The 26,105-nt window shown below is 60.3% G+C and overlaps 1 protein-coding gene across 1 annotated transcript in view; it reads right to left on the bottom strand.

Annotated features, from left to right (window-relative positions):
* Window positions 1-26,105, bottom strand: part of FBN3 (fibrillin 3) — a 60,907-nt gene that overhangs the window by 29,003 nt on the left and 5,799 nt on the right. The window contains exons 10-41 of the mRNA XM_032595282.1: window positions 24,669-24,866; window positions 24,438-24,563; window positions 21,647-21,799; window positions 21,348-21,530; window positions 20,811-20,954; window positions 20,614-20,733; window positions 20,367-20,492; window positions 17,796-17,918; window positions 17,410-17,685; window positions 17,068-17,121; window positions 15,470-15,595; window positions 15,250-15,375; window positions 13,791-13,910; window positions 13,514-13,651; window positions 13,318-13,368; window positions 12,932-13,057; window positions 10,894-11,118; window positions 10,588-10,713; window positions 10,173-10,301; window positions 8,835-8,960; window positions 8,522-8,647; window positions 8,244-8,366; window positions 7,971-8,096; window positions 6,916-7,041; window positions 5,916-6,038; window positions 5,607-5,729; window positions 5,079-5,204; window positions 4,875-4,997; window positions 3,967-4,089; window positions 3,214-3,375; window positions 2,182-2,250; window positions 835-960 (exon numbers count right to left, since the gene is read on the bottom strand). Coding sequence (XP_032451173.1) covers window positions 835-960; window positions 2,182-2,250; window positions 3,214-3,375; window positions 3,967-4,089; window positions 4,875-4,997; window positions 5,079-5,204; window positions 5,607-5,729; window positions 5,916-6,038; window positions 6,916-7,041; window positions 7,971-8,096; window positions 8,244-8,366; window positions 8,522-8,647; window positions 8,835-8,960; window positions 10,173-10,301; window positions 10,588-10,713; window positions 10,894-11,118; window positions 12,932-13,057; window positions 13,318-13,368; window positions 13,514-13,651; window positions 13,791-13,910; window positions 15,250-15,375; window positions 15,470-15,595; window positions 17,068-17,121; window positions 17,410-17,685; window positions 17,796-17,918; window positions 20,367-20,492; window positions 20,614-20,733; window positions 20,811-20,954; window positions 21,348-21,530; window positions 21,647-21,799; window positions 24,438-24,563; window positions 24,669-24,866 — 4,272 coding nt within the window. The remainder of the gene's footprint in view (window positions 1-834; window positions 961-2,181; window positions 2,251-3,213; window positions 3,376-3,966; window positions 4,090-4,874; window positions 4,998-5,078; window positions 5,205-5,606; window positions 5,730-5,915; window positions 6,039-6,915; window positions 7,042-7,970; window positions 8,097-8,243; window positions 8,367-8,521; window positions 8,648-8,834; window positions 8,961-10,172; window positions 10,302-10,587; window positions 10,714-10,893; window positions 11,119-12,931; window positions 13,058-13,317; window positions 13,369-13,513; window positions 13,652-13,790; window positions 13,911-15,249; window positions 15,376-15,469; window positions 15,596-17,067; window positions 17,122-17,409; window positions 17,686-17,795; window positions 17,919-20,366; window positions 20,493-20,613; window positions 20,734-20,810; window positions 20,955-21,347; window positions 21,531-21,646; window positions 21,800-24,437; window positions 24,564-24,668; window positions 24,867-26,105) is intronic.

Genomic DNA, 26,105 nt, shown 5'->3' with positions numbered 1-26,105 from the left:
TAGACCTCTTCCTTCCTTCCTTATTTCCTAGAGTTTCTAAACAGCACTGCTCTGAGGGAAAAGATACATATTCTGTCCTTGTGTGTTGGTGTTGGTGTCTGGCTACATGTAGGTGTTCAATTAATATCATTAAAAGGAAAAGAAAGAATGAATTGGTGGGTGGATGGTGGATGGATGGATAGATGGATAGGTGGATGGTGGATGGATGGATGGATGGATGGGTGGGTGGGTGGATGGACCGACTTAGTATACTGCATTAGAAGAGCTCAGTCTCAAGGACCAGAATGGCTGGGTTTCGCTCACTTACTAGCTGGACAAGTTACTTCATCTCCCTGAACCTTAGTTTCTGCATCTGAAAAATGGGATCCTAAATGGAACATCCCCCTCACGGGGCTGTTGTGGTGACTGAACAAATGACAACTGAAGATGCTCAGTGCGAGGGTGACACACAGTCACAAACACCAGTTTCCTGTTGGTCATTACTGTGATACCCAAAGGAGGGGAGTAAGGAGACAGGTAGAGCGCTGTTTGAAGGAATGCTGTGGCTATTCCTTCTGTGTCTGTCCCTTCCCACTCTCAGCTTTGGGACTTGGGTCAGCTTTTGCCCGAAGGAGGAAGGGAGTGGTTGCCATAGCAAAGCCAGGCCATTTCCAAGTGGGCAGGAAGTGAGAGGGAGGGAGCAGAGCAGAGGGCGGGCTGGGGGATTCTGACGAAGCCTTTCCTACCCTCCCAGTGGGCCCCAGGCAGCAAGGCAGGTGAGTAGAGCCCCTAAAGGCACTTCAGGCCCCCGCACCTGAGGAGGAGGTGAGGCTAGAGAGGAAGGTGTATACTCACCCTCACAGATGCGGGTGTCCTCATTGAGGTGGTAGCCGGGTGGGCACGCACACTGGAAGCTGCCAAAGGTATTGCCACAGATTCCCCCCTGGCACAGCCCGGGCAGCTCCTGGCACTCATCAATGTCTGTCAAGAAGTGAAGAAGCCGTGCTTGGCCGCTAAACCCAAGCAGAGGCCTCGGGGGACACCCACACCCTGCCTTGGGTTCTCCAAGGCCCTGGAGGAGCCAGTCCTGCCTCTTCAAGAATACCTGAGAGGTGTGGGCTATTTGGAGCGTTCAGGCCAGGGTCCACCTTGGAGGCTGCACCTAGACTCTCTTGAGTCAAGGTCACCCTGAATTCTTCCCCTTTTTCTTCATTTCCTACTCCACGCTCCCAACCATCAAACCATCCATCCATCCATCCATCTATCCATCCATCACATAGTTCCCTCTGGATGGTATTCTCCAATCTTATCACCCCCTGTGCATAAAAGGATGGATGGATGAAGGGTGCCTGACTGCCTCAGTCAGTAGAGCATGTGACTCTTGATCTTGGGAGTCATGAATTTAAGCCCCACATTGGCATAGAGCTTACTTTTTAAAAAAGGATGGATGGATGGATGGATGGATTGATATAAAAAATAGTGGATGAATAAGAAGTGAATCAACAAGATGAATAAGTGCATGGATGGATGGATGGATGGGTGGGTAGGTGAGTAGATGGATGATATATGTATGCACAGAAGATAGGAAGGAATTAAAGAAGGGAGGGAGAATAGTGGGAGAAAGGAAGGGAAGGGGGAAGGATTAAGGATGGGGAATTTATGAGTGGGAAGTGGGTGGATGGGTAGATGAGTAGATGGGTGAATGCGGGAGTATGTATGTGTGGATGGAGGAGGGAAAGAAGGATGGGTGAGTGGACAGGTGTGTGTGTGAATGAGGAATATATGTATGGATGGGTGGATGGGGGGGATGGGTGAGTGGATGGATGGATGGATGGATGGGTGGATGGATGGGGTGGGTGAGTGGCTGGATGGGGGATGGATGGATGGATGGATGGGTGGATGGATGGGTGGGTGAGTGGCTGGATGGGGGATGGATGGATGGATGGATGGGTGGGTGGGGGATTGATGGATGGATGGGTGGATGGATAGGTTGTTGGAAGGACGGATCAATAAACCAACAGTTGGAAGAAGAGACGGATGAAAGAAAAAACAAAAACTTCACCAAAAACAGAACAGTTTAGCCTCACTGCCTGGCCTTGGGGAGGGAGGATGTGCCCCTGTCCCGCAACTGTGCATTTTGGCGAGGCAGGGATGAGAAAAAGCTCACTGAGTACGCAAGTGGATAGTCTGCCCGGAGCTCACCTTCCAGAATGACAGTGATGGGGTTGGGTCGGAAGCCCTCGCCCCCTGGGCACAAGGTTCTATACTCGGCTGCAAAGGAAACAGGTTCTTCTGAGGGGCTGTGGGGTGAAGCCCAAGGGAGGCATGGGAATTGAGGTCTCCCAAAAAGGGCTCCAGAATGGGTCCCACATCCCTCTACCACACCAATTCCATCCCCTTACCTCCTCAGCCTCTCGGCACCGAGAGACTTCAGCCAATCTGGGAAGATGGGGCAGTGTGTGTGTGTGTGTGTGTGTGTGTGTGTGTGTGTGAACATGTGTTCACATTCAACATATGAACAGATGGACTGTGTGCTAACAGCTGGGGGTGGAAAGGGGTGATTTCTTCTGATCTAAAACCAGACCAGTGTGACTGCAAATCTTCCCCATTGAAAGAAAGACCCCGGATATCACATATACACATGGACACAGACACACACAGACACACACACACACCTGAATAGGTGGACAGGTGTGTGAACCTGAGGCCTTTGCACATGCTGTTCCCACAGCATCACAGACCCTTCCCCCTGCTCTGCCTAGAAAACTCCTACTCATCCTTCAAAACCTCATTTAAGCCTTTTGTCCTGAGAAGTCTTCCCTTATCTACTTCCTGTCCTTGGCCACCACTGTGTCTCAGACAAACCCTCAGGATAGCTCTACTCCCACAGTCCGGGGACCACTGGTATACAGGTGAGGGGCAGTGTGCCGTGCTGTGGTTCATCCTGCTCTGGGTCCCCAGCGCCTTGCACAGGGCATGGAGGAACTCTCAATGATTGCTGGCTGACGGACTGAGGAAGCAAGCGAATAGAAACACACAGAATTTGCAGGAAGGAAGGGCAAAGAGAGATGTGGAGCGAGGAGGCACAGCCGATGAACTGCTAAAGATATACTGTGTGACCCAGGGCGAGCCCCTCTCCCTCTCTGGTTCTCAGTGTCCCTCCCTTAGCACAGATGACCCCCGAAGTCCTGGGGAGTGCTCGCCTGTGTCCCCCACTACCACCCGGAGACTCACTGGTGTTGGCCAGCGGGCACAGTTCACACGGGTTACCCCAGGCCCGTCCCAGGGAGCAACAGCAAGAAGCCCGGGTGACGCCAACCCCGATCTCAGCAGCGCAGAAGATACCACCATCCCCTCGGTCATGCGTGTCCAGGAAACAGTTCCCGACCCGGGTGTCTGAACAGACAGAAAGGGGTGGTTAGCATGGGGCAGGAGAGACGAGGGCGCGCGCGTTTGCACCTCTCTGCGTAACTGTGCGTGTGGCCGTGTGCGCATGCGTGCCTGTGTGCCTGGCTCTGATTCGCGGCCGTGTGCACACGTGCGCCTGCGCCTGGCTCTGATTCGCGGCCGTGTGCGCATGCGTGCCTGTGTGCCTGGCCCTGATTCGCGGCCGTGTGCCCATGCGTGTCTGGCTCTGCCTCGCGGCTGAGTGTACACGTGTGCCCGTATGCATGGCTGTGCCTCTGCATACGTGTATATGTGCACACATGTGACTGTGTGTGTACATGTATGTTTGAATGTGTAGAGCACAGGGACAGAAGGGGGTGTCTGAACAAATGGACAGGGACACTGTCCCTGGGCAGGGAGCTGTGTGTGTGTGTGTGTGTGCACGCGCACACCCCAGGAGTGGAAGGGTGTGCAAGAACACATCCTCAGTGGCCCTGATCAGGGGCTGGCAAAGGTCCTGTTTGTCAAGAACAGGTAAATCTGAGCTCCGCCCAGCTCACCTGCCATCAGATCCCCAGCTGGAGCCAAGGGCTTACTCACCCACACAGCCCACCCCGCTGGGGTTCAGCTCAAAATCCTGGGGACAATTGCAGAGGTAGCTGCCGGGGGTGTTGACACACAGGCCATTGATGCAGTTCACAGGGTCTGCACACTCATTGACATCTGGTGGGGGGGGGGTGGGGAATGCTGTCAGCGGGAGCCCTCCCTCAATCCATTTCCCTCCCACCTTCCTCCTGGGAAGCTGAAGCCCTTAATGTTGGATGTGGGCTGTGGAGTGAGGCCATGTCCTCCCCTGGGAAGAAAGCCTGAAGGGACAGCAGCCTCCAGGGTCTGCCCTGGCCTGTCTAACCCCCTCTCCTCCCTGTTCTGTTCCACTTGGGATGGAGGTTTGCCCCTTGAAAGTTTCCTGTGTCATGGGTTCTACGCAGCCAACCCACAAAGCCCAACATTTAGAACATGCTTTCAAGCCATGGGTTGGCAGGCTATTATCGGTGGGCCAGAGCCCCCTGCCTGTTTGTGTAAATAAAGTTTTATTGGCACACACCCACGCCCACTCATTTACATACTGCCTGTGTGTGTCTGCTTCTGAGCTAGGAGGCAGTTGAGTAGCTGTGACAGAGACTGTATGGCTGGAAAGCCAGAAATATTTCCTATCTGGTCATTTGCCAGAAAAGTTTGCTGACCCCCGTTTTAAATACATAAGTGGGAGGTCATTTTGACGGTGGTAGTGGAGGGAGTACACCTTCATTCATTCACTGCATTGATTCAGAAGATGATAGATGCCAACGGAGGAGGTTGATGGGAACACGGATCAATGGGGGCACTGCTGGAGATGGGGGTCAGACAAGCCCCCCCCCCAGAATAGGACATTCAAGAAGAGATCTGAGGGCAGGGAGGCAGTAAGCCCTGCCCCTCCTCCCACCCCCACAGCCCGGCTGACCCCACACCTGTGCAATTGCCACCACCGCGGTCCAGCTCATAGCCCTCACTGCAGATGCAGCGGAACATTCCGGGCAGGTTCTCGCAGCTCCCGAACACACAGAGGTTCCCGAGAACGCACTCGTCCACGTCTGTGGGGACCCCAGGTCAGCCCGCCTTGCCTGGCAGCCTGCTCCTGCTGTGTCCCCCAGCCCGGCAGCCCCAGGTCTCACCCCGACAAGCGCGGTGGTCCTCCGTGGGGCTGAAGCCCATCTCACATTCACAGCGGTACCCGCCGGGGGCATTGAGGCACTGCCCGTTCTCACAGAGGTCCACGTCCTCAGCACATTCGTCCCTGTCTGCGGGACCCCGAGAGGCAGAGGGCTGGGGGCCAGCTGGCCGGGACCCAGGCAGGGTGGGGGCAGGGGGCCCCGGTCAAACCCTTCACGGTCACCCAGGGTTCCAGGGAGTACCGTGAACTCAGACCCCGACTCGGGGAGATAGGAGACCTGGTCACGCGGGGCCCGGGTGGAGGGCCACCGGGAAGTAAGCTAGTGTTCCTGTGCTCCACGTCCAGAAGGCTCCGTGCATTCAGAGTCCAGGGGAGAAGACGGCCCACCCCGTGACTCGGCCTGGCCCGTGGCCCCGCGAGGATGAAGTCACATCATCTCCAGCACCCCGGCGCCGTGCACCGGGTGGGATCGGTTTGAGTTGGAACCCAGCCCCTGTGGCTGTCCCCTCGGGCCCCACCCCACTCTCACCTTCACAGGAGAAGCCGTCCCCGGTGAAGCCCTGGTGGCAGGCACAGCGGTAGGAGCCGGGAACATTCAGGCAGTCGGCCCTCAGGCTGCACTGGTGCTCCCGGGAAGCGCACTCGTCCAGGTCTGCAGGACACAGAGCCCGGGGCCCCCCAATGTGCGCATTGGGGGGGCTGCAGGGAGGCGGACCCTCCAAGCTCGACCCCCACAGACACCCCTGGGCCCAGACCCCCACCCCCACCGCCCCGTCTCCCTCCTGCCCCCCACCTACCTCAGCTGCTCTGCCCAGACCGCCTGCCCCCAGGCACTCACCGTGGCATGCGAAGCCATCCCCCACCCAGCCTGGCTGGCACCTGCAGCTGAAACTCCCAGGGACGTTGAGGCAGGAAGCATGACTGTCACAGCTGTGTCCCCCAAGCTCACACTCGTCCACATCTGCAAGGAGAGGGACCCGGTCACGGGAGGGTCTGGACCAGGAGAGGAGAGGAAGGACGCGGCACCCCCACAAAGGCCTGGGCTTTGTAGAAACAGGGCTTCGGGTCCAGCGTAGGGAGATACTACAGCAACAGGGAAAGGGCAAGGACCCTCCTGGGGGAGGGCTGGCCCAGAAAGCCCCCCACCCACCTCAGGAGCTTCCCCCGTCACCCAGAGCCCAGGAGGAAAACTCCCAAACCCCAAAGGCACGACTCCCAGCAGCCCTCTGAAGTGATCTGAAACAGGAACGTTAAGAGTCTCAGGGTAGACTTGAAGAGTAGCCGTCCTAATGCATTCGTCCTCGCCCTAAAGCAGGATCTCCTTCCAAACCAGCGTCTCGGACCTTCAGCCAGGTCGGCCTCACCCTTGTAACTCTGCAATGTCCACCCACCACCCAAGTGAGCTCCTGGTCCGCAGCCCTGCGGACGTGCTGATTTCAGATTTCTGGGCTCGGGAACCGTTCCGGACAGAGAATACGTTTCTGCGGTTCTGAGCCCTGAGACTGGTAGGAATTTGTTACGACAGCGCTAGGAGCCTGAGTCAGTTGACTAACGAACCGTGGAAACGTTCGCCCCCGTAGGGTGTCGCGTCATCAGGCTGGCATGCTTTGGGAACGCTGCCACGGACACCTGGGGCCCGCAGAGCTGGGGGCTAGAGGGGAGCCCCAGGGGCACCCGACTGGGTCCTGTTCCCGCTTGAACACGAGGCCCTACCCGCGGAAATGTGGGAGAACGAACTCTGGCTGTGCTCAGCCCCGGGGGACGGGGCAGGGACCCCACGACCCCCGAGCTGGCCCCTCGGAGCCCCCCGTGCCACACCCCACCGACCGCCAGCTCACCGGAGCAGCCCGTGGCCCCCTTCCTGATGATGTAACCCAGATGGCAGTGGCAGACAAAGGAGCCTTTTGTGTTCTCACAATCCCCGGGGAGGCAAAGGTGGGGCTTCAGTTCACACTCGTTCAAGTCTGCGGGGTGACAGGAGGGCAAGCAGGTGAGGGCGGAGGGGGTGCCCGAGCGTTGCCGGGTGCCCTGCCACTCCGCTCCCCCGCGTGGAGGCTCTGGGTGCCCGTGTCCGGGACTGCACGCCGTTTCTGGTTCCGCCACCGGACCGCTGTCTTGTCCGCGTTTTCCAGCGCGTACCCTGTGGGACACACTGGGCACAAGTTCCCAAAAGGAGTTTGTAGCTGAGGACAGTTAGAGCGCGCAGAGTTAGGGTTTTTCTCCTACGGGCCTTTTCAGAGGCACAGTTCCCTGTGTCATTTGAGCCGAGGTGCTTCAGGGCTTCCTAAGACTCCCGCGATCGGGAACGCTGAGCTGCGCTGGGGCTGCACACACGTCTTTCCTCGGAGAGAATTACACCTTCCCTTCCTGGAACTTCCCCGCTCGGGCCCCAGCGCTGCCCTGATGGGGCACCCAGGACGCATCTGCTCCCGGGGCCCCGCGACGCCCCGCAGCCAGGGGAGGACAGTAACCACGGCATGAACAGCCCGCGGTCCCCGAGCGGGTCTCAGAAAACACACTTCTGCGCCCTTTCCCATCGAGCTCGCCCCCCCCTCTGCATAAAACGCCTCGGCGTGTGACAATCTTGAGACGTAGCCCCGGGAGCGGGGTGTGCATCAGGTACACAGTGGTGCTCAATAGATGTACTTCAAGAGCAAGGTTCAGGGTATCTGCTGCTGTGAATCCGAGCCCCCAGGCCCTGGCGCGTGGCGGTCGGCCCTGGGCACTGGTGGCCACGCGCAGACTGCCACGTGCTGCTGCAGAGCCTGTCTCCCTCGCCTGCACGTGACGGGGACGGGACCCGCTGTCTGTCTTGCCCACGCGCCCCCCTGGGGAAGGCCTGGCGTGTGAGGTCGGACGCTGTCTCCTCCGCCCCACGGTCCTGGCTCCTCACCGACACACGCCCTCGCGTCCAGCGTGGCCACGAAGCCCTCATAGCACAGGCAGTGGTGACCCCCCGGCACGTTGACGCACTGGCCTCCGTCGCAGATGTCCGGGTTCTCCGCACACTCATCCACGTCTGGGGGAGCAAAGGTGGGGGCTGGGCTGCAGGCGGGCAGGGACGGAGGAGCAGCCCCCGGGGACCTGGCCACGGGGTCAGCGGCTTATCCCAGGTCTGGCCGGCTTCGCCTGGGCCAAGCTAGGTTGGATCCCCTATCCCACGCACCTGCACACGCCCTCCCGTCGGGCATCAGCGAGTAGCCGTGTCCACAGCCACACCGGTAGCTGCCCTCGGTGTTTGTGCAGTGCACGTCACACCCACCGTTCCCAGTGCGGCATTCGTTGATATCTGTGGGAGGCAGGGCAGGCTCGAGCACGGGGCTGACGGGGGTGGGGGGGGGGCAGGAGTGGGGTCTGGAACTGAGGCCAGGAAGGACCGCCACGGTGGCTGGGGCTGGGGGCTGGGGGCTGATGCCCACGTGGGGCAGGTGGGCGCAGTCTCACCCGTGCAGCCGAGGCGGTCAGCTGTGCTCTGGAAGCCAGCGTGGCAGGAGCACTGGAAGGCCCCGATGACGTTGACACAGTGGCCATGGGGACACAGACCGTCACTCAGGGAACACTCATCAACATCTGCGGGGGGAGCACGTGGCCGGCGGGGGCCCAGTGTGAGCAGAGGCGATGACCCAGCGTGGGCTCCCTGAGACACTCGGACACACGCACACACTCTCACAAGGGTACTTCAGGCACGCACAAGTGCACACGCCCACCATTCACTCACACCACACCACCCTCGCTCGCATGCCTGCTGCACACTCACCCTCACAGGCGGTGCCCTTGGCCGTCAGCGCATGTCCGGGGGGGCACTGACACTGGTAGCCCCCGTCCGTGTTGGAGCAGGTACCTCCCCGGCACAGCAGCGGGTCCCGCGCACACTCGTCCACGTCTGCGCGTGTGCAAGAGAGAGCGGGTGTGAAGGCACCGACCAGGGTGGGCGCGGCGTGGCTCGTGGGAAGCTTCTCCCTGCGGTCCCCAGCCCCGTCACCCTGGCCACGGCCGGGAGAGCCTGGAGGCTTGGGCTTGATGACCCAGGGAGCGGGGCGTGCGCTGGGAGGAGCAGGGGCAGGTCAGCCCAAGAAGGAAGCTGGAATCCTCAGGAGAATCAGGGCCATGAGGCCGACACTCCTCGAGTCACTGAAGGAGGCCCTGAGAAGCAACGCTGTAGGACTCCGCAGGGAGGCAAGGTGCAGGCATCACCAGGAGCAGGCTGTGCCACCCCCCGCCTCGAACTCCAGTCTCGAGCACCTCCTTCCACCCCTCAGGCCCACCCCAGGGCCTTTGCACCTGCTGTTTCCTCCACCTGGCTCACCGCACAGAAACCCCTTCCATCCCTCAGGCCCACCCCAGGGCCTTTGCACCTGCTGTTCTCCCTTCAGGCTGCTCTTGCAGCCCCTCTTCACCACATTTACTCCCACTCTCAGCCACAACCTCAAGGCCCACAGAACAGGACATGTCCCTGGGGACCACACTCTACCCTACTGCGTGGCCCTCTCAAGCGCTTCTCACAGTGGCCATTTTGCATTTCTCCAGGGATTAATTTTATCAACATCTGTCTCCCCATCAGGTCATGAGCTCCGAGAGCCTGGCTGTCTGCTACTGAGCTCCTTGTGGCTCCCCTCAGTAGAGGTGCATGAAATGTTCACTGAATGAAGAAAAAAACGGAAGGCAGGCAGGAAGGCAGCAGGGAGGGAGGAAGTAAGGAAGGAGGGAGGGAAGGAGGGAGGGAAGGAAAGAGGGAGGGAGGGAGGGAGGGAAGGAAGGAAGGAAGGAAGGAAGGAAGGAAGGAAGGAAGGAAGGAAGGAAGGAACTCCTCTCTCCAGGGCCCTCCTCCTCTTCTCACGCTACACCTGCTCTGGGAGAACTCACCCAAATCTGGGTCCCTAGGACTCAACTCTGCATGACAGACCCGACATCTGGCTGCCTTTGGGGATGCCACCACCTGGCACCCAGATTTGCTGGGTCTCAGCTTTTCCCCACACCTGCGTCTCCCACCTCGCCCATCACAACAACGCCCTCACCATCCCTCCCCTCAGCCCCGAGACCCTACAGGCATCACCCTGCCCGGGGCCACCCGCGCAATGGTCCTGCGGCCACCTACCCATGCAGCTCTTCATCAGCATGAAGCCGCTCTCGTAGCCATGGAAACACTCACACTCGAAGCTGCCCGGGGTGTTGACACAGGTGCCCCGGCCGCAGAGGTCAGGGGAGATGTGGCACTCGTCGATGTCTGGGGAGAGAGGGGCAAGGCCGGCCTCCGCGTCTGTAGACACGGAGGCTACACGGGAGCCCCGAGCTGCCGAGCTGAGCCAGGGGTGGGGACGGAGGTGTGGCGGCTGCACATCAGAGAAGGGCAGGGAACTCCCCCCACCCCCGGAGGTCGCCTTTGTCAGCCCCTCCTTTCACAGTCGGAATCCCCTAGGGCCAGAGAAGGCAGCAGGACCAAGAGTGGGTCTGGACCCCATGTGTGATCTGAAGCCCCCACTCCTGCAGGCGCCCCCGGGGTGGGCACATACCTGTACAGTTCCTTCCCCGAGCATCCGGGGCGAAGCCCCCGGCACAGGAGCAGCGGAAGCTGCCCACGGTGTTGCGGCAGGTGCCGTGCACGCAGAGGCCGGGGAACGCCTTGCACTCGTTCACGTCTGAGGTGCGGGAGCACGAAATGTCAGTCAAACCCCTCCAGGGTCCCTGGGTCTGCCCCTGAGATTTCACACCTCTGACTGCAGACGCGTTGCTCTCTCCCAAACACACTTCCCACCACAGGGCCTTTGCCTGTGCTGTGCCCTCTCCCCATCCTCCAGGCTCCCCGCGTCCGAACACACCTTTATAGAAGGGCCGGCCTGACAGGAAGTCCCGGCTGGCGAAGCCTAGTCCCCGGGGACATAGGCTGGCAAATGCCGGGGACTCCGGCTCTGGGCATGCTTCACACTCATCCCCCCAGGCGGCCCCCACAGAGCAGCAGCAGACGTCCATCCGGTACTTGCCGGGCAGGGCGGCCCCACACTCGTCCTCCTCCCAATGCAGGAAACAAGGCTCCAGGCGCACGTCTACACAGAGGGACAGTCACTGGGTCCCACCCCTGCCACGGCGTGCCTGCTGTCACATGGCCGACAAGGTCTCCCTCAGCAGCCCCTGTCTGAAACTCCCTCCCCAACAGGAAGGGCGCAAGGGGAGTGCCATTATCGACATTCTACATCACCCAGCGGTAACGCTTCCGTAACAACGTCATGCAACACTTTAGTGGCAATACCTTGCTGTGTTAAGGTGCTTGCTATGGGCAGGGCACTGTTCTAAGCTCCCCAACCCATGCAATCCTCAAAATAGACATCAAGATGAAAATATTAGCATCATGGTCGTTTTACAGGCAAGAAAATTGAGGCACAGAAGGGTTAGGTAGCTTGTCCGCGGCCACACGGCGAAAGGCAGAACCACGTTCACCCCAGGCCATCTGGCCCCAGAGTGTGTGTCTGATCTGCAAGATGCCCTCAGAACAATCCGATGCCAGATAAGCCTCCATCAAGACCAGAGACAAGAGTCCAAGAGAGCCTAACTGCAAGCCTGGGGGTCGGCCGCCTATTTTTGTAAATAAAGTTTTATTGACACTCAGCCACATCCTTTGTTTCCAAATTGCCTGTGGCTGCTTTTGCGCTACACGACAGACCTCCGTAGCTTCAACAGGGACTGTGTGGTCCGCAAAGCCAAAAATATTTACCCCTGGCCCTTGGCAGAAAACGTTTGCTGAACCCCTGGTCTAGGAAAACTTCTGTTTCCCGAAGGAATGCATGATCGGGCAGGTCAGTTTGAAGACGAGACCTTGTTTGAGAACCTCGAGAACCTCTGGGAACCCTGTGACGCACACAGGGACGGGTGCCCTGGCCCGGGGCTAATGGTCACGTCTGAGCAGACCGGGCCGGAGTCAGCACCTCCCTGTTCACCCGGCCCCGAATTCAGCACACGGGTCCTGTAATGCGATGGCTTTTTTCTCTTTCCTCGATTCCTTTCTTTCCTTGGTTAGATTTGGGGGCCAGTGGGAGGACCCACCTAAAACTCGGTTCAGAAGCGAAGCAAAGTTGAGAAGGCACCTACAAGGAGGCTATTAGCCAACTGTGGGGAGAAACCGGGCAGCAGGCAGAGCCCTGTTTGCTTGGCATGCTTTTGGCCAAGAAATGTCCGCTTCAAGATGTGGAGAGTGGCGGGCGCCTGGGGGGGGCTCAGCTGATTAAGCGTGTGACTCCTGGTTTTGGCTCGGGTCATGATCTCATGGTTTCGTGAGTTCGGGCCCCGTATCGGGCTCTGTGCTGACAGCAAGGAGCCCACTTGGGATTCTCTCTCTCCCTCTCTCTGTCTCTCTCTGCCCCTCCCCTGCTCATGCCATCTCTCTCTCAAAAATAAATACGCTGAAAAAAAATTTTTTTTATTTAAAGATGTGGACAGTGGCAACATCGAGAAACCCTCACCCCGGGGGAAAACGTCTCAGATCTCTGAGCCTGACAGGGAACCATTCAGAGTGAGTGTTTGAGCCCTGGATGCTGAGGGAGATTCCTGGGCATGCTAGAGGTGCCCCCCCCCCTGCCCCGTGTAAACCTTTTTGGTAACAAGAAAGAATAAATAAAAGTTGCAGATGGTATTTTACGAGAGCTTACCATTAACAAGGAGCCTTGTTAAAGGGCAGGTAAGTGAAAGGGTGAAACCCCCAAACAAATGTCTTTCAAGACACGTCAATGAGAGAGGAGCAGGGAGCAGAGGGTCCCAGAGGACCCCCTCCCCAGTCCCTTCTGTCCCTAGGAGGGGTCTCCAGGCCCCGGCGTGGGGGCCACGGAGGGAGGGCAGGCAGCCCCGCACAGTCCCACGGGGACTCACCCACGCAGAGGCGGCCGGTGGTGTCCAGAGTCAGGCCGCTGGGGCACTCACAGCGGAAGGAGCCGGCAGTGTTGAGGCAGCGCCCGTTGGGACAGACCCCGGGGAAGACTTCGCACTCATTCACATCTGGGCAGGGGTGGAAAAGGGGGAGAGGCAAGGGCTGGAGCTCCCCTGCTGGGGGTTCAGGACACCCAGGCTGTCCTCGGGGAGGTGGAAAAGGGACAGTGCCAGCTTCGGGGGCTGGGGAATCTCGGGGAAGACCCCAAGGAAGGGCAATCTCTACCTTGATCTCAAAAGACTTCAGGACCCCAGGCATCCCCCACGACAGGCACCGGCCCGTGTGCAGCTCGCGGGGAGGGGTGAACCACAGAGGGGCAGGGAGTTACCTTCGCAGGTGAGCCCCGTCATGCGGGCAAAGCCGCGGGCGCAGGCGGGGTCTGTGGTTGGGAGAACCAGAGTGGGCACGGGAGTCACTTTCTCTATCCAGACCCCCGTTCTCTCAACGGGCACCCAGGCGACCACAGTGGCCACGCCCGGGAGGACCCCAAGAGCCCCCCCCCCCGGGGGCTCCCAGGGCATTACCGGGCTCGCAGCGTTCGCACGGGCTCCCCCAGGCAGCCCCCAGGGTGGCGCAGCACTGGGACCGCAGGGAGGCTCCGCGCAGGTTCGCTTCACAGCGGCCGTCCTGGACCTGGAGCCAGCAGGTGCCCCTGGTGCTGTCTGCGGGGGAGGCGGCCACCCATGTCACCTGCCGGCCCACACCTGCACACCGACCCACGGAAGCCCGGCCTTCCCCAGGGTGGGACGAGGGGCCGGGCAGCAGGCTCGCGGCTGCTCCACGGGACTCGGGGCCTCTCACCTAGACACACGGTGCCGGACGGCCCCAGCCGGCTGCCGGGGGCGCATTCACAGGCATAGGAACCGGCCAGGTTCCGGCACACACCATTTACACACGGGTTGGACAGGCACTCATTGATGTCTGCAAGGACAGTCCCCCACCAGGTCCTGAGCTCTGGGAGGGGAAGCCCCGGCTGACCAGGACTCCCGTCTCCCCAGGGGCTGCCAGGGTCCAGTGACATAGGATGCACCCAGGTACACGTGTGGCCACACGTGTACTTGGAGGAGGCACACGCACGCAGGCAGGGTGCACAGGAACGGAAACGCACAGGCACGCACGCCCAAGTGCTTGCACCGAATCGTGCTGTGCGCTCAGACAAGCACGGTGACACGCGGGGTCGCAGGAGCACGCACATGTCACCGTGGAGGGACAGACACGATGGGAACAGTGGTCCTCAAGGGAGTCACCGCACAAGAGAGGACGCGACTGAGGGGCAGGAGGAAGGCCCAGGGAGGAGAGGCCTGGATGTGGCCGGGGAGCAGGTAGCAGGCAGCTGATGGGACAGGGTGGGGGACAGAAGTCGCTCCGGAGCAGGGCGAGCAGGGCTGCTGGGGGGAGGGAGAGAAGACAGAAGGCCCAGGGAGAGGTGGGGTCATGCAGAGGGGGCACGGCCACACGACTGCTGGGGAATAAGGACATCGATACGAAGTGTGCGCATGCTTGAACGTGCGTGTAAGCATGCGTGTGCGCGCACAAGTGCATGCGTGTGAACACACATCTAAGTGTGTGAAAGCATAAGGATGTGGGCACACGCATCTGAGAGCGTGCACCTGAGTGTGTGTAGCTACAGGGGCACGTCTGTGAGTGTGAACACGGGTGTGTGTGTCCTGAGTGAGTACCAGTCTGCGTAACTGAGTGACTGCACGCACAAGTGTGTGCCTCTCAGGGTGTGACTGTGTGTGGCTGAGTTCAAGTGTGTAAAACGTGAGAAGGAGTGTGTGCATGGGGGTACGCGTGTGTTTGAGGGCACGCACCCATGAGTGTGTATAACTGTGTGAGACCGAGTCGTGAATATACTGGTCTTCGAGTTATGTGAGTGCGAATGTGTGTGTAACGAGCATACGTGCGTCTTTCAGCATGTCTGTGTGCACGCACCGCACGCAGCACGTGCAAGTGCCTGAGCATGTACGCCTGTGTGTACACGCCACATGCAATGTGTAAGTGTGTGCGTGTGCCATGCAGCGTGTGTGCCCGAGTGCGTGCATGTAGGCACACGCAGCATGCAGAAGCGTCTGAGAGCGTGTGCGTGCACACAGCACATGCAGTACGTGCCTGGGCATGTCCGTGTGCACACACAGCATGCACGAGCGTCTGACAGTGTGTGTGCGTGTGTACACGGCGCACGCAGCACGCGTAAGTGTTCGAGCGCGTGTGCGTCTGTGTGCGTGCACGCTGCACGCAGTGTGCCCGGAGGCTGTACCTTCACAGGTCTCCGTGTCCTGCCGGAAGCTGAAGCCCTGGGGGCAGGAGCAGCTGTAGCTGCCGGGGCTGTTCCGGCACCGCCCGTTGTCGCACAGGAGGCTGTTGCGCGCGCACTCATCCACGTCTAGGGGCAGGGGTGGGGGCGGGAGGGCGCGGTGAGGGCGTCTGCGGAGGGGGGAGGCCCGCGCACCCGCCCGCCTCCCGCCGCGCACGCTCACCCACGCACTGCTTGCCGGCCGCGCCCGGCTCGTAGCCCAGGTTGCAGACGCAGCGGTAGCTGCCGCGAAGGTTCTCACACATGCCGTTGGTGCAGACGTCGGGGTCGAGGGCACACTCATTGATGTCTGCAGCAGGAAGACGACAGAGCGGCTGCTCGGGCTCCTAGGAGCCTCCAAGAAGCCAGGTCCCCCCGCGGAGGCCCGAGCTTCAGCCCAGACCGCGCCTCATTTCCCTCTAAACCAGCGTTTCTCGGCGCGGTGGCCCTTCGGGGCCGTTCTTGGCGGTGGGGCCGTCCTGGGCACTGTAGGACGCTGAACAGCGTCCCTGGCCTCCGCCCACGAAACGCCAAAGGCACCCTTCCCAGTATTTCTGCAAACAGTGCCAAATGTTCCTGGAGGCAGAGCCGTCCTCAGTCTGGCGCCCCTGGAGCAAACCCTTGTACCGCGGCGACACGATCAGAACAAAGGCAGTCCTACTTGCTACCGTCGCGGAGGGCTTACCATTCTGTGCATATTAACTCGACTGACCCTCACAACAGCCCCGAAACAGGTCCTATTATTGTGCCCACTTCACAGACAAGGAAACTGAAGCACAGACAGGGTAAGTAACCTGCCCCAGGTTATTCAGCCCGTAAACAGTAGGGCTGGGATTCGAACCCAGGCATCTGGCTCCAGAGCCAGTGCCTTTAACTGGATGAGGGGGTGGTGGTCCAGATGTCTGTCCTCCCCCAATGGCCCAGCGGTCAAGGGAAAATCAACTGTATCCTAAGTCCTTTGGTTACCACTCAGGCAGAAAGGCTGTTTCTGTGTGTGTGTGTGTGTGTGTGTGTGTGTGTGTATTCAGCAAACCAATGAGGAGACACACACATGGGCAATTTCCTTTGCTTTCAGGTTTCACCTGTACAGATAAGGCCCCTTGGGCTGAGACCTGCTGTGGCCACGGGAGATCAGCCAGGGATCCCAGGGTAGGGACTGTCGGTCGTGGGGGGAATGACAAGAATCAGGGAGGTTGGAGAGCGACTGGGGCAAAAAAAATCACAGCTCAGGAGGGAAAGGTGTGGGAGAAAGCACAGCTTTGCACACCCACCATCTCCAGCTCTGTGGGTTGAGTCGCGTCTTCCCCAAATTCATACATTAAAATCCTAAACCCCCAGGACCTCAGCATTGGACGTTATGGCAAAACGGGGTCTTTGCAGAGGTGATCCAGGTAAAACAAGGTCGTTAGGGTGGACCCCCCATCCATTCCAGGATGACTGCATACCCACAAAAGGGGGAAATTCGGACTCAGACACGCAGGGAGGACCCCACGTAGAGACGGAGGCGGAAATTGGGGCTCCTTCTGCAAGTTAAGGAACACCAAAACTCCAGTGACCACAGGCAGCTGGGAATACAAGCAAGGAACAGGTTCTCCCAACCCTATCTACACGTTGATCTCAGACTTTGAGGCTCCATAGCTCTGGAGGAATAAATTTCTGTGCTTGAAGCCCCCTGCCCTCCCCCAGCCCGTGGTGCCGGGCTACGACAGCCTCCGCGAACTGACACGGTGCCCAGCCAGCACCCTGCCCCCCTGCCCTCTCCCGACACCCGCTGCCACTCACCTCTACCATCCGTGGTGATGCCCAGACCGCTGCCGCACAGAACCTGAAACTCAGCTGGGGTGGCAGAGACAGGGGGAGAGGGGGCAGTGGTCATCGCTGCACCCAAGCCACTCCCAAGGACGTGACCCCTTGGTGCGGAGCAGGAATCTGGGGCCCGATTGCCTCCCCCGACGGAGACAGCAACTTCCTGCGGTGTGTTCTTGGGGAGAGTCACCAGCAGAGAGATGCCCCCCCCACACCTCATAGGAACCGAGACGCCTGTCCCCGCCCACCCCCAGGGTGATGAACTGGAAGGTCTACGGGGACACAAAGGCAGGCTGGGCCAGGCAGCAGGACGCTCACCGGAGTTCTTGGCAGGGCAGAGCTCACAGGGCTCCCCGAATCCGTGGTCTGGGCTAGCACAGCAGCACTCAGATTTGGTGACCGCCCCGGGGAAGGGGCGTGCGCAGGAGCCCCGCTCCAGGGCCCCGTAGCAGGTGCTGCGCACGTGGGTGTCCACGCACACACGGCCGTCCGCACCCACCACCAGCCCCCCCAAGCAGTGGCAGCGGAAGGAGCCCTCGGTGTTGGTGCAGCGGCCGTTCATGCAGATGCCCGGAGTCTGGCACTCGTCGATGTCTGCAGGGGGTGGGGGGGGGCGGGCACGGGGAGGCTCTGCAACGGGTCCCAGCGGGCCCCACCGCACCCCACCCCCTGCCCAGCCCGTCTGTCCGGCCACCGGGCCTCACCCACGCAGTCGCGGCCACCAGGCGCCAGTAGGAAGCCGGATTTGCAGAGACACGTGAAGCTGCCGTCCTCGTTGAGGCACACTCCGTTGGTGCACATGGTGGTGGTGGCACATTCGTTGTGATCTAGGGACACCGGAGAGGCTGGAGCCCCGCCCCGGCCCCTGGCTCTGCCGGCCCTCCTCGCAGACCGGCCCCCCCCTCACTTCTCCTCTGCACAGCAGAGTGAGGGCTGAGCCCCCAGGACCCCACCCAGGGGCTGGGAGCCCCACCAGGCAACTGGCTCTGTCCGCTTGGCTGTCAGTCTGTCTGCTGGAACGTGAGCGCTCCTGGGCCACGCTCGGGTGGGGGCAGGGGGTCTTTGGCTCCACCTACAGGTCGGTGCTCCATAAATATTTGTTCAAAGGCAAAGAGTGGTGGCTGCACCAGCCTGTACGAAACGCCACCAAATCGTCCCTTTAAAAATGGTCAAAATGGTTTGAGGCTATGTATGTTTTGCTGCAATTTTTGTCTTTAATAAAGGAGGTGGTGGTGTGAATCTCACCTCAATTCAAACAAAGAAAAGGGGAGAACAGGGGCGCCTGGGTGGCTCGGGTGGTTGAGCGACTGACTTCATCTCAGGTCATGACCTCGTGGTTCGTGGGTTTGAGCCCTGCGTCGGGCTCTGGGCTGTCAGCTCGGGGGCCCACTTTAGATCCTCTGTCCCCTCCTCCCTCTGCCCCTCCCCCATTCGCACTCTCTCTCTCTCTCTCAAAGATAAACGTTAAAAGAATTTTTGAAAAAAGAAAAGAAAAGGGGTGGGGTGCCTGGGTGGCTCAGTCGGTTGAGAGCCCGACTTCGGCTCAGGTCGCGATCTCGCGGTCCGTGAGTTCGAGCCCCGCGTTGGGCTCTGTGCTGACAGCTCAGAGCCCGGAGCCTGCTTCGGATTCTGTGTCCTCCTCTCTCTCTCCGCCCCACCCCTGCTTGTGCTCTGTCTCTCTCTTTCAAAAATGAATAAACATTAAAAAAAAAAGGGGGGACAGTTGACAAGAACTTGGTCTCACTGTAAGGAAGCGGTAGGTGCAGAAATGAGTATCAAAGTATCCGTTCTGAGCAAAAAGGACTACGTCAAAAAAGCAGAAAGGTGGGAATGCGAGCTGGTGCAGCCACTCTGGAAAACAGTCTGGAGGTTCCTCAAAAAACTAAAAATAGAACTACCCTGCGACCCAGCAATTGCACTACTAGGCATTTATCCAAGGGACACAAGTGTGCTGTTTTGAAGGGACACATGCACCCCCATGTTTATAGCAGCACCATCAGCAACAGCCAAAGTATGGAAAGAGCCCAAATGTCCATTGCTGGATGAATGGATAAAGAAGACGTGGTCTGTATATACAATGGAGTATTACTCGGCAATCAAAAAGAATGAAATCTTGCCATTTGCAACTACCTGGGTGGAACTGGAGGGGATTATGTGAAGCAAAATTAGTCAGAGAAAGACAAAAATCATATGACTTCACTCATATGAGGACTTGAAGAGACAAAACAGATGAACATAAGGGAAGGGAAACAAAAATAACATAAAAGCAGGGAGGGGGACAAAACAGAAGAGACTCAGGAAGGGAAACAAAAATAACGTAAAAACAGGGAGGGGGACAAAACAGAAGAGACTCATAAATATGGAGAACAAACTGAGGGTTACTGGAGGGGCTGCGGGAGGGGGGACGGGCTAAATGGGTCAGGGGCACTAAGGAATCCAGTCCTGAAATCACTGTTGCACTATATGCTAACCAACTTGGATGTAACTTTTAAAAAAAGCAGAGAGGAACGAGTGAATGAATGAATGAGCGATGCACACAACAATCTGCGCGGGAGTGTCAATCGCAGTATACCCATAATTGGGAAAAGAGGAAACAGCCCCAACGTCCACCAGCTGAGGGGTGAAGAAACGATGTGCCCCTCCACCCACGGGCACATCCCTCAGCCACCAGCAGGGGCGAGACGCTCACACACGCTCCCCGAACCCCATGGCCCTGATCCCACGCTCTCAGCCAGACTGCGACAGGACAGGACAGGACAGGACCGGGGTCGGACAGCCCCTGCTGGGATTCGAGGAGCGAACGCAGGAGGGAGGGAACAAAGGAGTCAGTTAGTTGGCTGAGGGCTTCCCAGGGGTGGTGGCGGCACCAGGCTGGCCGCTCGCTCTGAGAAGTGTCGGTGATGGGTTGCAAGGGCTGGGGGGGGGGGGGGGCCCGGACATGTGGCAGACCACCCCCGAGGCACTGGCAGGTGCGGCACGAGGGTGGTGCAGGACCACCCCGAGGACCCAGGTGGACTTTGGGATGCCCCAGGCCAGCCAGCCTGGTCGCTGCGGCCGGGGAGGGCCCCCGGGGAGGGCGACTCCGAGGGGCGGCAGGGGCCGCGGCGCAAGAAGGATCTCGAGCAGGCTGGCTGGGTTCAGGAGTGGGAGCGGGGGCTCTCTCTGCCTTAGGGACGGAGGTGGGTGGTGCCGCAGAGGAGACCGGCAAGGTGGGCCCCGCCGGCAGCCACCGGGGCCCCCAAGCCCCCCTACCCACCTGCCCACCCCCAACTCACCCACACAGTTCTTGCCCCCCGGGCCGAGCTCGAAGCCCGCGTTGCAGGCACACCGGAAGCTGCCGTCTGTGTTGACGCAGCGGCCGCGGTGGCACAGGTTGCTGCCCACAAGGCACTCGTCCACGTCTGGGTGGGGGTGGGGACGCGGGGGAGGTGGCAGGCGGTCAGACTCGGGCTCAGGCCGCCGAAGCAGGCTCCCGCCGGCAGGGCAACCCCAGCGCCCCCGCTCTCCGACCGACGGCCGTACCCACGCAGGCCTGCTTGGCCACCGCCGCCTGGAAGCCCTCGTGGCACCGGCAGCGGTAGGAGCCGGGGGTGTTGACGCAGTCTCCGTGGTGACAGGGGCTGCTGGCGCATTCGTCCACGTCTGTGGGCAGAGGACCCTGAGCCCCCGCCCGGCGGGGTGCGCCCCCCCCCCCCCCCAACAACCCGGCCGCCGCTCACCGATGCACTCCCCGCGAACGTCCTGTGCGTAGCCCACGTTGCACTCGCAGCGGTAGCTTGAAGGGGTGGGCAGGCAGCGGCCATTGAGACACAGATTGGTGAAATGCCGGCAGATGTCGATGGTCTGGTTCAGGGTGGCTGTGCCTGAGGGCGGGGACAGCAGGCGCACCTGAGTCTAGGCCGGGCCTCTGGGTGTGGACGCCCACTCGGAGGCTGGAACCCCGCCCACTTCAGCCTGGAGTCCCGCCCTAACCGCAGACCCCCCACACCGGCTGACACCCCACTGTGGGCCCAGACCCTCACCATGGAGTGAGACCTGCCCCCCGCCCCCCGGACCCGGTGCCAGACCCCTACCCAAGGCCTGAACCCTGACTTTGAGGCCCAGATCCCACATCCACCCGCACCACCAGACCGCTGTCGTACTTTCATTTCTACTGCCCAGGCCAGGACGCCCACTCCAAAGCCCTGACCCTCCCCCTGAGGCCTGGACCCCCTCCCCTGGGTCTCGGATGCCTCTTCCCAAGCCCCTGGCCTCACCGATATGGGCGTTGCCAAGGCCCAGGCCGGGAACGCCACGCCCATTGGAGCCATGGGGGCTGTGCCACGCAGGCCCAAGGCCAGGACCCATGCCGTTGGATCCAAAGCCAGGGAGACCAGGGAAGGGGCCGGGATAGGAGGGCAGCAGCGGGAGCCCCTGCACGCACAGTCGCTGGAACTCCTCTGCAAGGAAGCGGAGTTTGAGGCCAGGCCCTCAGTCGTGCCCCAGGGGCCGCAGTCTTCAGGCAGGAGCTCTGGGGGGGCAGAGGAAGGAGGGGGGGCAACCCCAGGCCACTCACCAGAGCCCCTCGGAGGACACGGCTCTGGGGCTGGGCCGGGAGCCCAGCACCTGCCCCTGTCACAGCAACACTGCCTCTGAGTGTAACGGCCAGCGAGGTCTCCGGCACAGCGGCCCACAATCAGCACCGAGAAGCAGGTGCCAGCCCGGTGGTCTGCAACGGGGACGGGAAGGATCTGTTACCAGCCCTGGGTTCAAATCCCAGCTCCACCAACACTGCAGAACCTGCAGAACAGGTTTCCTTGCCGCTCTGTGCCTCGGTTTCCCCATCCATCGAATGGGGATGCTCAGACCATCCACCTCACCTCAGAAGAAAGTCGCCGGGATGGAAAAGTGGAGGGCGCCCTGTGGGGCACATGGCCGATCGTCACTGAATGAGAATCTTATTGCCAAGATTTCCAAATGATCCCAGAGAGATAGATTTGGGCTCATTCCAAGTAAAAGCATTCTGATGCCTACCGCTGGCGTTGGTAGTAAGCTCCCTGTCCCTGCGGGCATTCAACCACACCGAGGAACACCCTTTGGTTTGGGGGGGGCTGCCCGGGTTGGGAGGTCAGGCTGAAGGCTCAAGCGAGGACGCCAGGATCTGCGGCCGTGTGCCCTCACCGGCCAGCCCTGGGAATCTGGGGAAACCTAAGAGGCTGTGGGTTTGAGAAGAGGCCCAAGGAGCAGACTGCTGGATTCATGACCACGGACTGCAGCCCCAGGGGGACTGAACCAGAGGCTCCCCAGACACGAGAACCACAGACACTCTTCCACATCCCACTCTGTTCTTGGGCTGACAGCTTTATGCGGTGATCAGATTTCTCAGGCCCAAAGAGTATTTTTGGCTTAAAAGCGCACAAATCCTGGCCAGTGGCCCACAGTGAAACTTCTCCCACCAGCAGGGAGGGCCCCGGACAGCAGCCCCTGTCCTGCCCCGCCCAGGGCTGAGAAAACAAGCAAACATTTCTACCTCCCCAGCTGGACCCCCAGGTGCACGTGTGACAGCTGGGGTACCATCCCAGCCCTTGAAAGGTGGGTTGAGGGGGACAAGGCCTGCCCAGAGGAGGAGAGGTCAACAGACTCATTCAAGGTCACACAGCCACTAAAGAGGGAGGAGGGATGGGAGCGCAGATACCCAAACCCCAGGGGATCTGACCAAGCAGCCGCCTCTCAAGTAGGGAAGACAGAGACAGAATGTGAGGATTTTAACAAAAACGATGCTGCTTCTGCTCACAGAGCACCCACGGTGATCGGGCCCAGCCAAGCGCCCCATCTACACCGCTCTCTCGTCTTTGTGAATGTGTATTGCATGCCCACCACATCCAGCTCTGGGCAAATCACTCCAAAATTGTATTTAATCCTCTCCACGACTCCAAGAGGTAGGTATCGCCACCATCCCCATTTCACAGATAAGGAAGCTGAGGCACAGAGAGGTTAAGACACTTGCCTGAGATCACAGAGTTTGTGAGCAGCTCAGGTAGCAGTTGGCACCCAGGACATTGGCTCAAATCTAGGCTCTACTGTTTAGTGGCTGGGAGAGACCCCCTTTTTCCACCCTTTATTCCAGGGGACTTGCCCAGAGGTGTCGTCTACGCTGGCCATGATGGCCCCCAGAGGTGGAGGCATAGAAGGTCTGGCGTTGGCCACAGCACACTGGCAGAACTCCAAACACAATACTCCCAACCCTGCCTGGTAGAGGCCCAGCCAGAGGGGCCCTGGTGATGCTGGGGAACTGCCAAGCCCCTTCGCTCCTCCCCAAACCAGGGCTCTGCCCATCCCCCGCCACAAGTGGCCATATTCCTGGCCAACCTCATTAACCACCGGCAATGTCTAAAGTCTAATGACCAGCTCAGCAGGACAGCAGGACAGGGAGTGAGAGCCCAAAGGTCCCCCGCCTCCCAGGAGGGTGTCCAGGGTGGGGGTGGGGGGCTTACAGGAGTGTGGGCCTCGGTAGGAGGCATGGCCCAGAGGACCTCATCCCGGCTGGGGGGTTGGGGGGGGCGGTCTGGGGAGCTGGGTATGGCCATATATTCTGGACTTACTGAGTTGGCTCGAGCAAACCTCCCCCCTGGGTCTGTTTCCCTCTCTCAGACACAGGGTGTGGGGGAAGATGGGGAACTCTTTAGAAGTCTCTGGGAAGTCTCTTTAGAAGACAACGCAATGAGTAGAAGGGCACAGAGACTGAGGCCAGAGGGTCAGGAGGCATAGAGACAGGGAGCCAGAGAGGCAACAGGGGTGGCCAGTGAGCCAGAACGGCACGGAGTCCGGCGTCCGAGGGGCAGAGGGGCGGGGCAAGGGGCGGGGCGGCGGGAGAGGGGCGGGGCGGAAGTGAGGGGCTTAAAGACCAGGGTCCAGAGAGCACAAGGGCTAATGGGTAGGGAGCCAGGAAGCCAGAGGGGAGGGAACCCTGTTCCAGAAACGACAGAAGGACATAGAGACCCGAGGGCTAGAGGAGCCCAAGGGCCGAAGGGTTGCAAATATATTTGAGCACGGGGCCTGTCTCCTAACCGCCCCCTGTCCCTCCAGCACCCCCCAGGCCCCAGCTCACCCAGGCAGCGGGAGCCATCCAGGCTGCTGGCAAACCCACGGGGACAGGTGCACACAAAACTGCCAGCTGTGTTGGTGCAGCCGCCCCCGGAGCAGAGGCCCAGCACGCTGACACACTCATCCACATCTGTGTAGACGGATGCCTAGTCAGAAGCGGGTCTGCCACCAGCTGTACCCCTCCTCTTCCTCCTCCTTGCAGGGGAGCCTGAGCTGCCCGGAGCCAAAGGAGGCCCCCAGTCGTCACCTTCCCCATCGCCCACCTTCACACTTGGCACTGTTCTCACTGAGCCGGTGTCCAGTCGGGCAGCGGCACTCGAAGGAACCCACGGTATTGATGCAGCTGCCCCCCTGGCACAGGCCCGGGACGGCCTGACACTCATCCACATCTGCAAGGGAATGAGAGGCCCGTCAGAGGGAAGAACCAAGGCTGCAAGGGATCCCATTCAGCCCTGGCCCCCAGGACCGTCCTCCCTACTCGCTGACTCCCTTACCTTGACAGGCCCCCGTGTGGATATTGGGGATGAAGCCTCGGCGACAGGGGTGAGGCTGTGCAGGACAGAGCTCACAAGGGACACCCCAGGCCTGGCCCACGGTGGCACAGCAGAGTGCTTTGGTGCACACGAGGCCGATCAGCTGGTGCCGGCACCCCTCAGGGCCCACTTGACCGAAGCAGGGGCCCGTCCGATAGTCTGTGAGACAGGGTAGCTGGCTACTTCAGCTGCCCCCGCCCCAGAACTTGTCATCCCTGCAGCCCCAGCTCGGGCCCTTACCTCTGTTACTCGGACCACTGCTGTGGCCTCCTTTACCAATACAGCAAGCAGCCTCTACTCACGCTGTACCCCAGCCCTATCAGACGAACTCCTATTCACCCTTCAAAACCCTTTCTCCCCAAAGCATTCCCCAACCAACCTCCAAAAGAGAGGCCAGGACCTCCAAGTCCACAAAGACCAGAGCATGTCAGAGAAGCCGACCACTCCCCCTGGCCCACCCTCCCTTCAGGCCTGGGCAGAGACCATAGATACCCAGCAGGACAGCCTGTCTCATCCCTGAGTGCAGGCCAGGCCCTGCCAGATCTCCCAGACTCGAGGAGGGACCCGGCACAACACCGCACCCCTGACCCCTGAGCCCGGCCAAAGGTGGTCTCTTGAGTGCCCCCACCTCTGTACACGGGCTCAGATGTGGGCTTCCTGGTTCCATCCTCCAGATGGTTCCAATCAAGGGGCTGGCGACAGACCAAGGGAAGCCCCTCCCAGAAGGGGAAGGCAAAGCCGGGCCCCCTAGACCCGTATGGAGGAGGAGACACGCAGAAACCAGCAATGGTCCCGACTCCACTAGGCCCAAACAGTTCCAGAATCTCACCTAATTCACCCAGAACTCTGGAGTCCCCCTGGCTCCTGCCTCTCTCTGGGGCCCTCACCAGCCACCACCCACTCAGGCCTCCCTCTCTCACCCGCCCCACCGACCCTCCTCCCCGTCAGCCACCCCACGCTGTTCCCCTTCCCCATCGGTCAGCCCGAATTCCAGTTCCCAAAAGCACCCGGCTCGCACCGAGGTGACCCTCCCAGTCCCTCCAGCCTCTGACTCATAGCTACACCGTCCCCACCCCGGCTTTGGCCACAGATGGGTCTTTTCCTCCAGCAGCACCTCCCAACGCTGGGGTCCACCCACCTCCGCCGGCCTGGGCTCCCGGGCCACACACGCGGGGCAGCCTCGTGGCTCCCGCAGCCGAAACCTCACCAGCCGGGCATCCCCACCGCTGCTGGCTTTCTCCTTCTCAGCTTCCCCTGGGCTCCGTGCTTTCTGCGCGCCCTGAGTCACCCTCGCTTGTCTTCCGCCAGAACCTCAACCATCCGCTCGGCTTCGGGCCCACGGACGGGGCAGCCCCGGGCCCGGCTGTCCAGCTATTTCCGCCTGCCCCGCATTCACCT

The sequence above is a fragment of the Lynx canadensis genome, chromosome A2, assembly GCF_007474595.2.
Source record: "Lynx canadensis isolate LIC74 chromosome A2, mLynCan4.pri.v2, whole genome shotgun sequence".
NCBI lineage: Eukaryota > Metazoa > Chordata > Mammalia > Carnivora > Felidae > Lynx > Lynx canadensis.
This window is presented reverse-complemented; position numbering and strand designations above follow the sequence as displayed.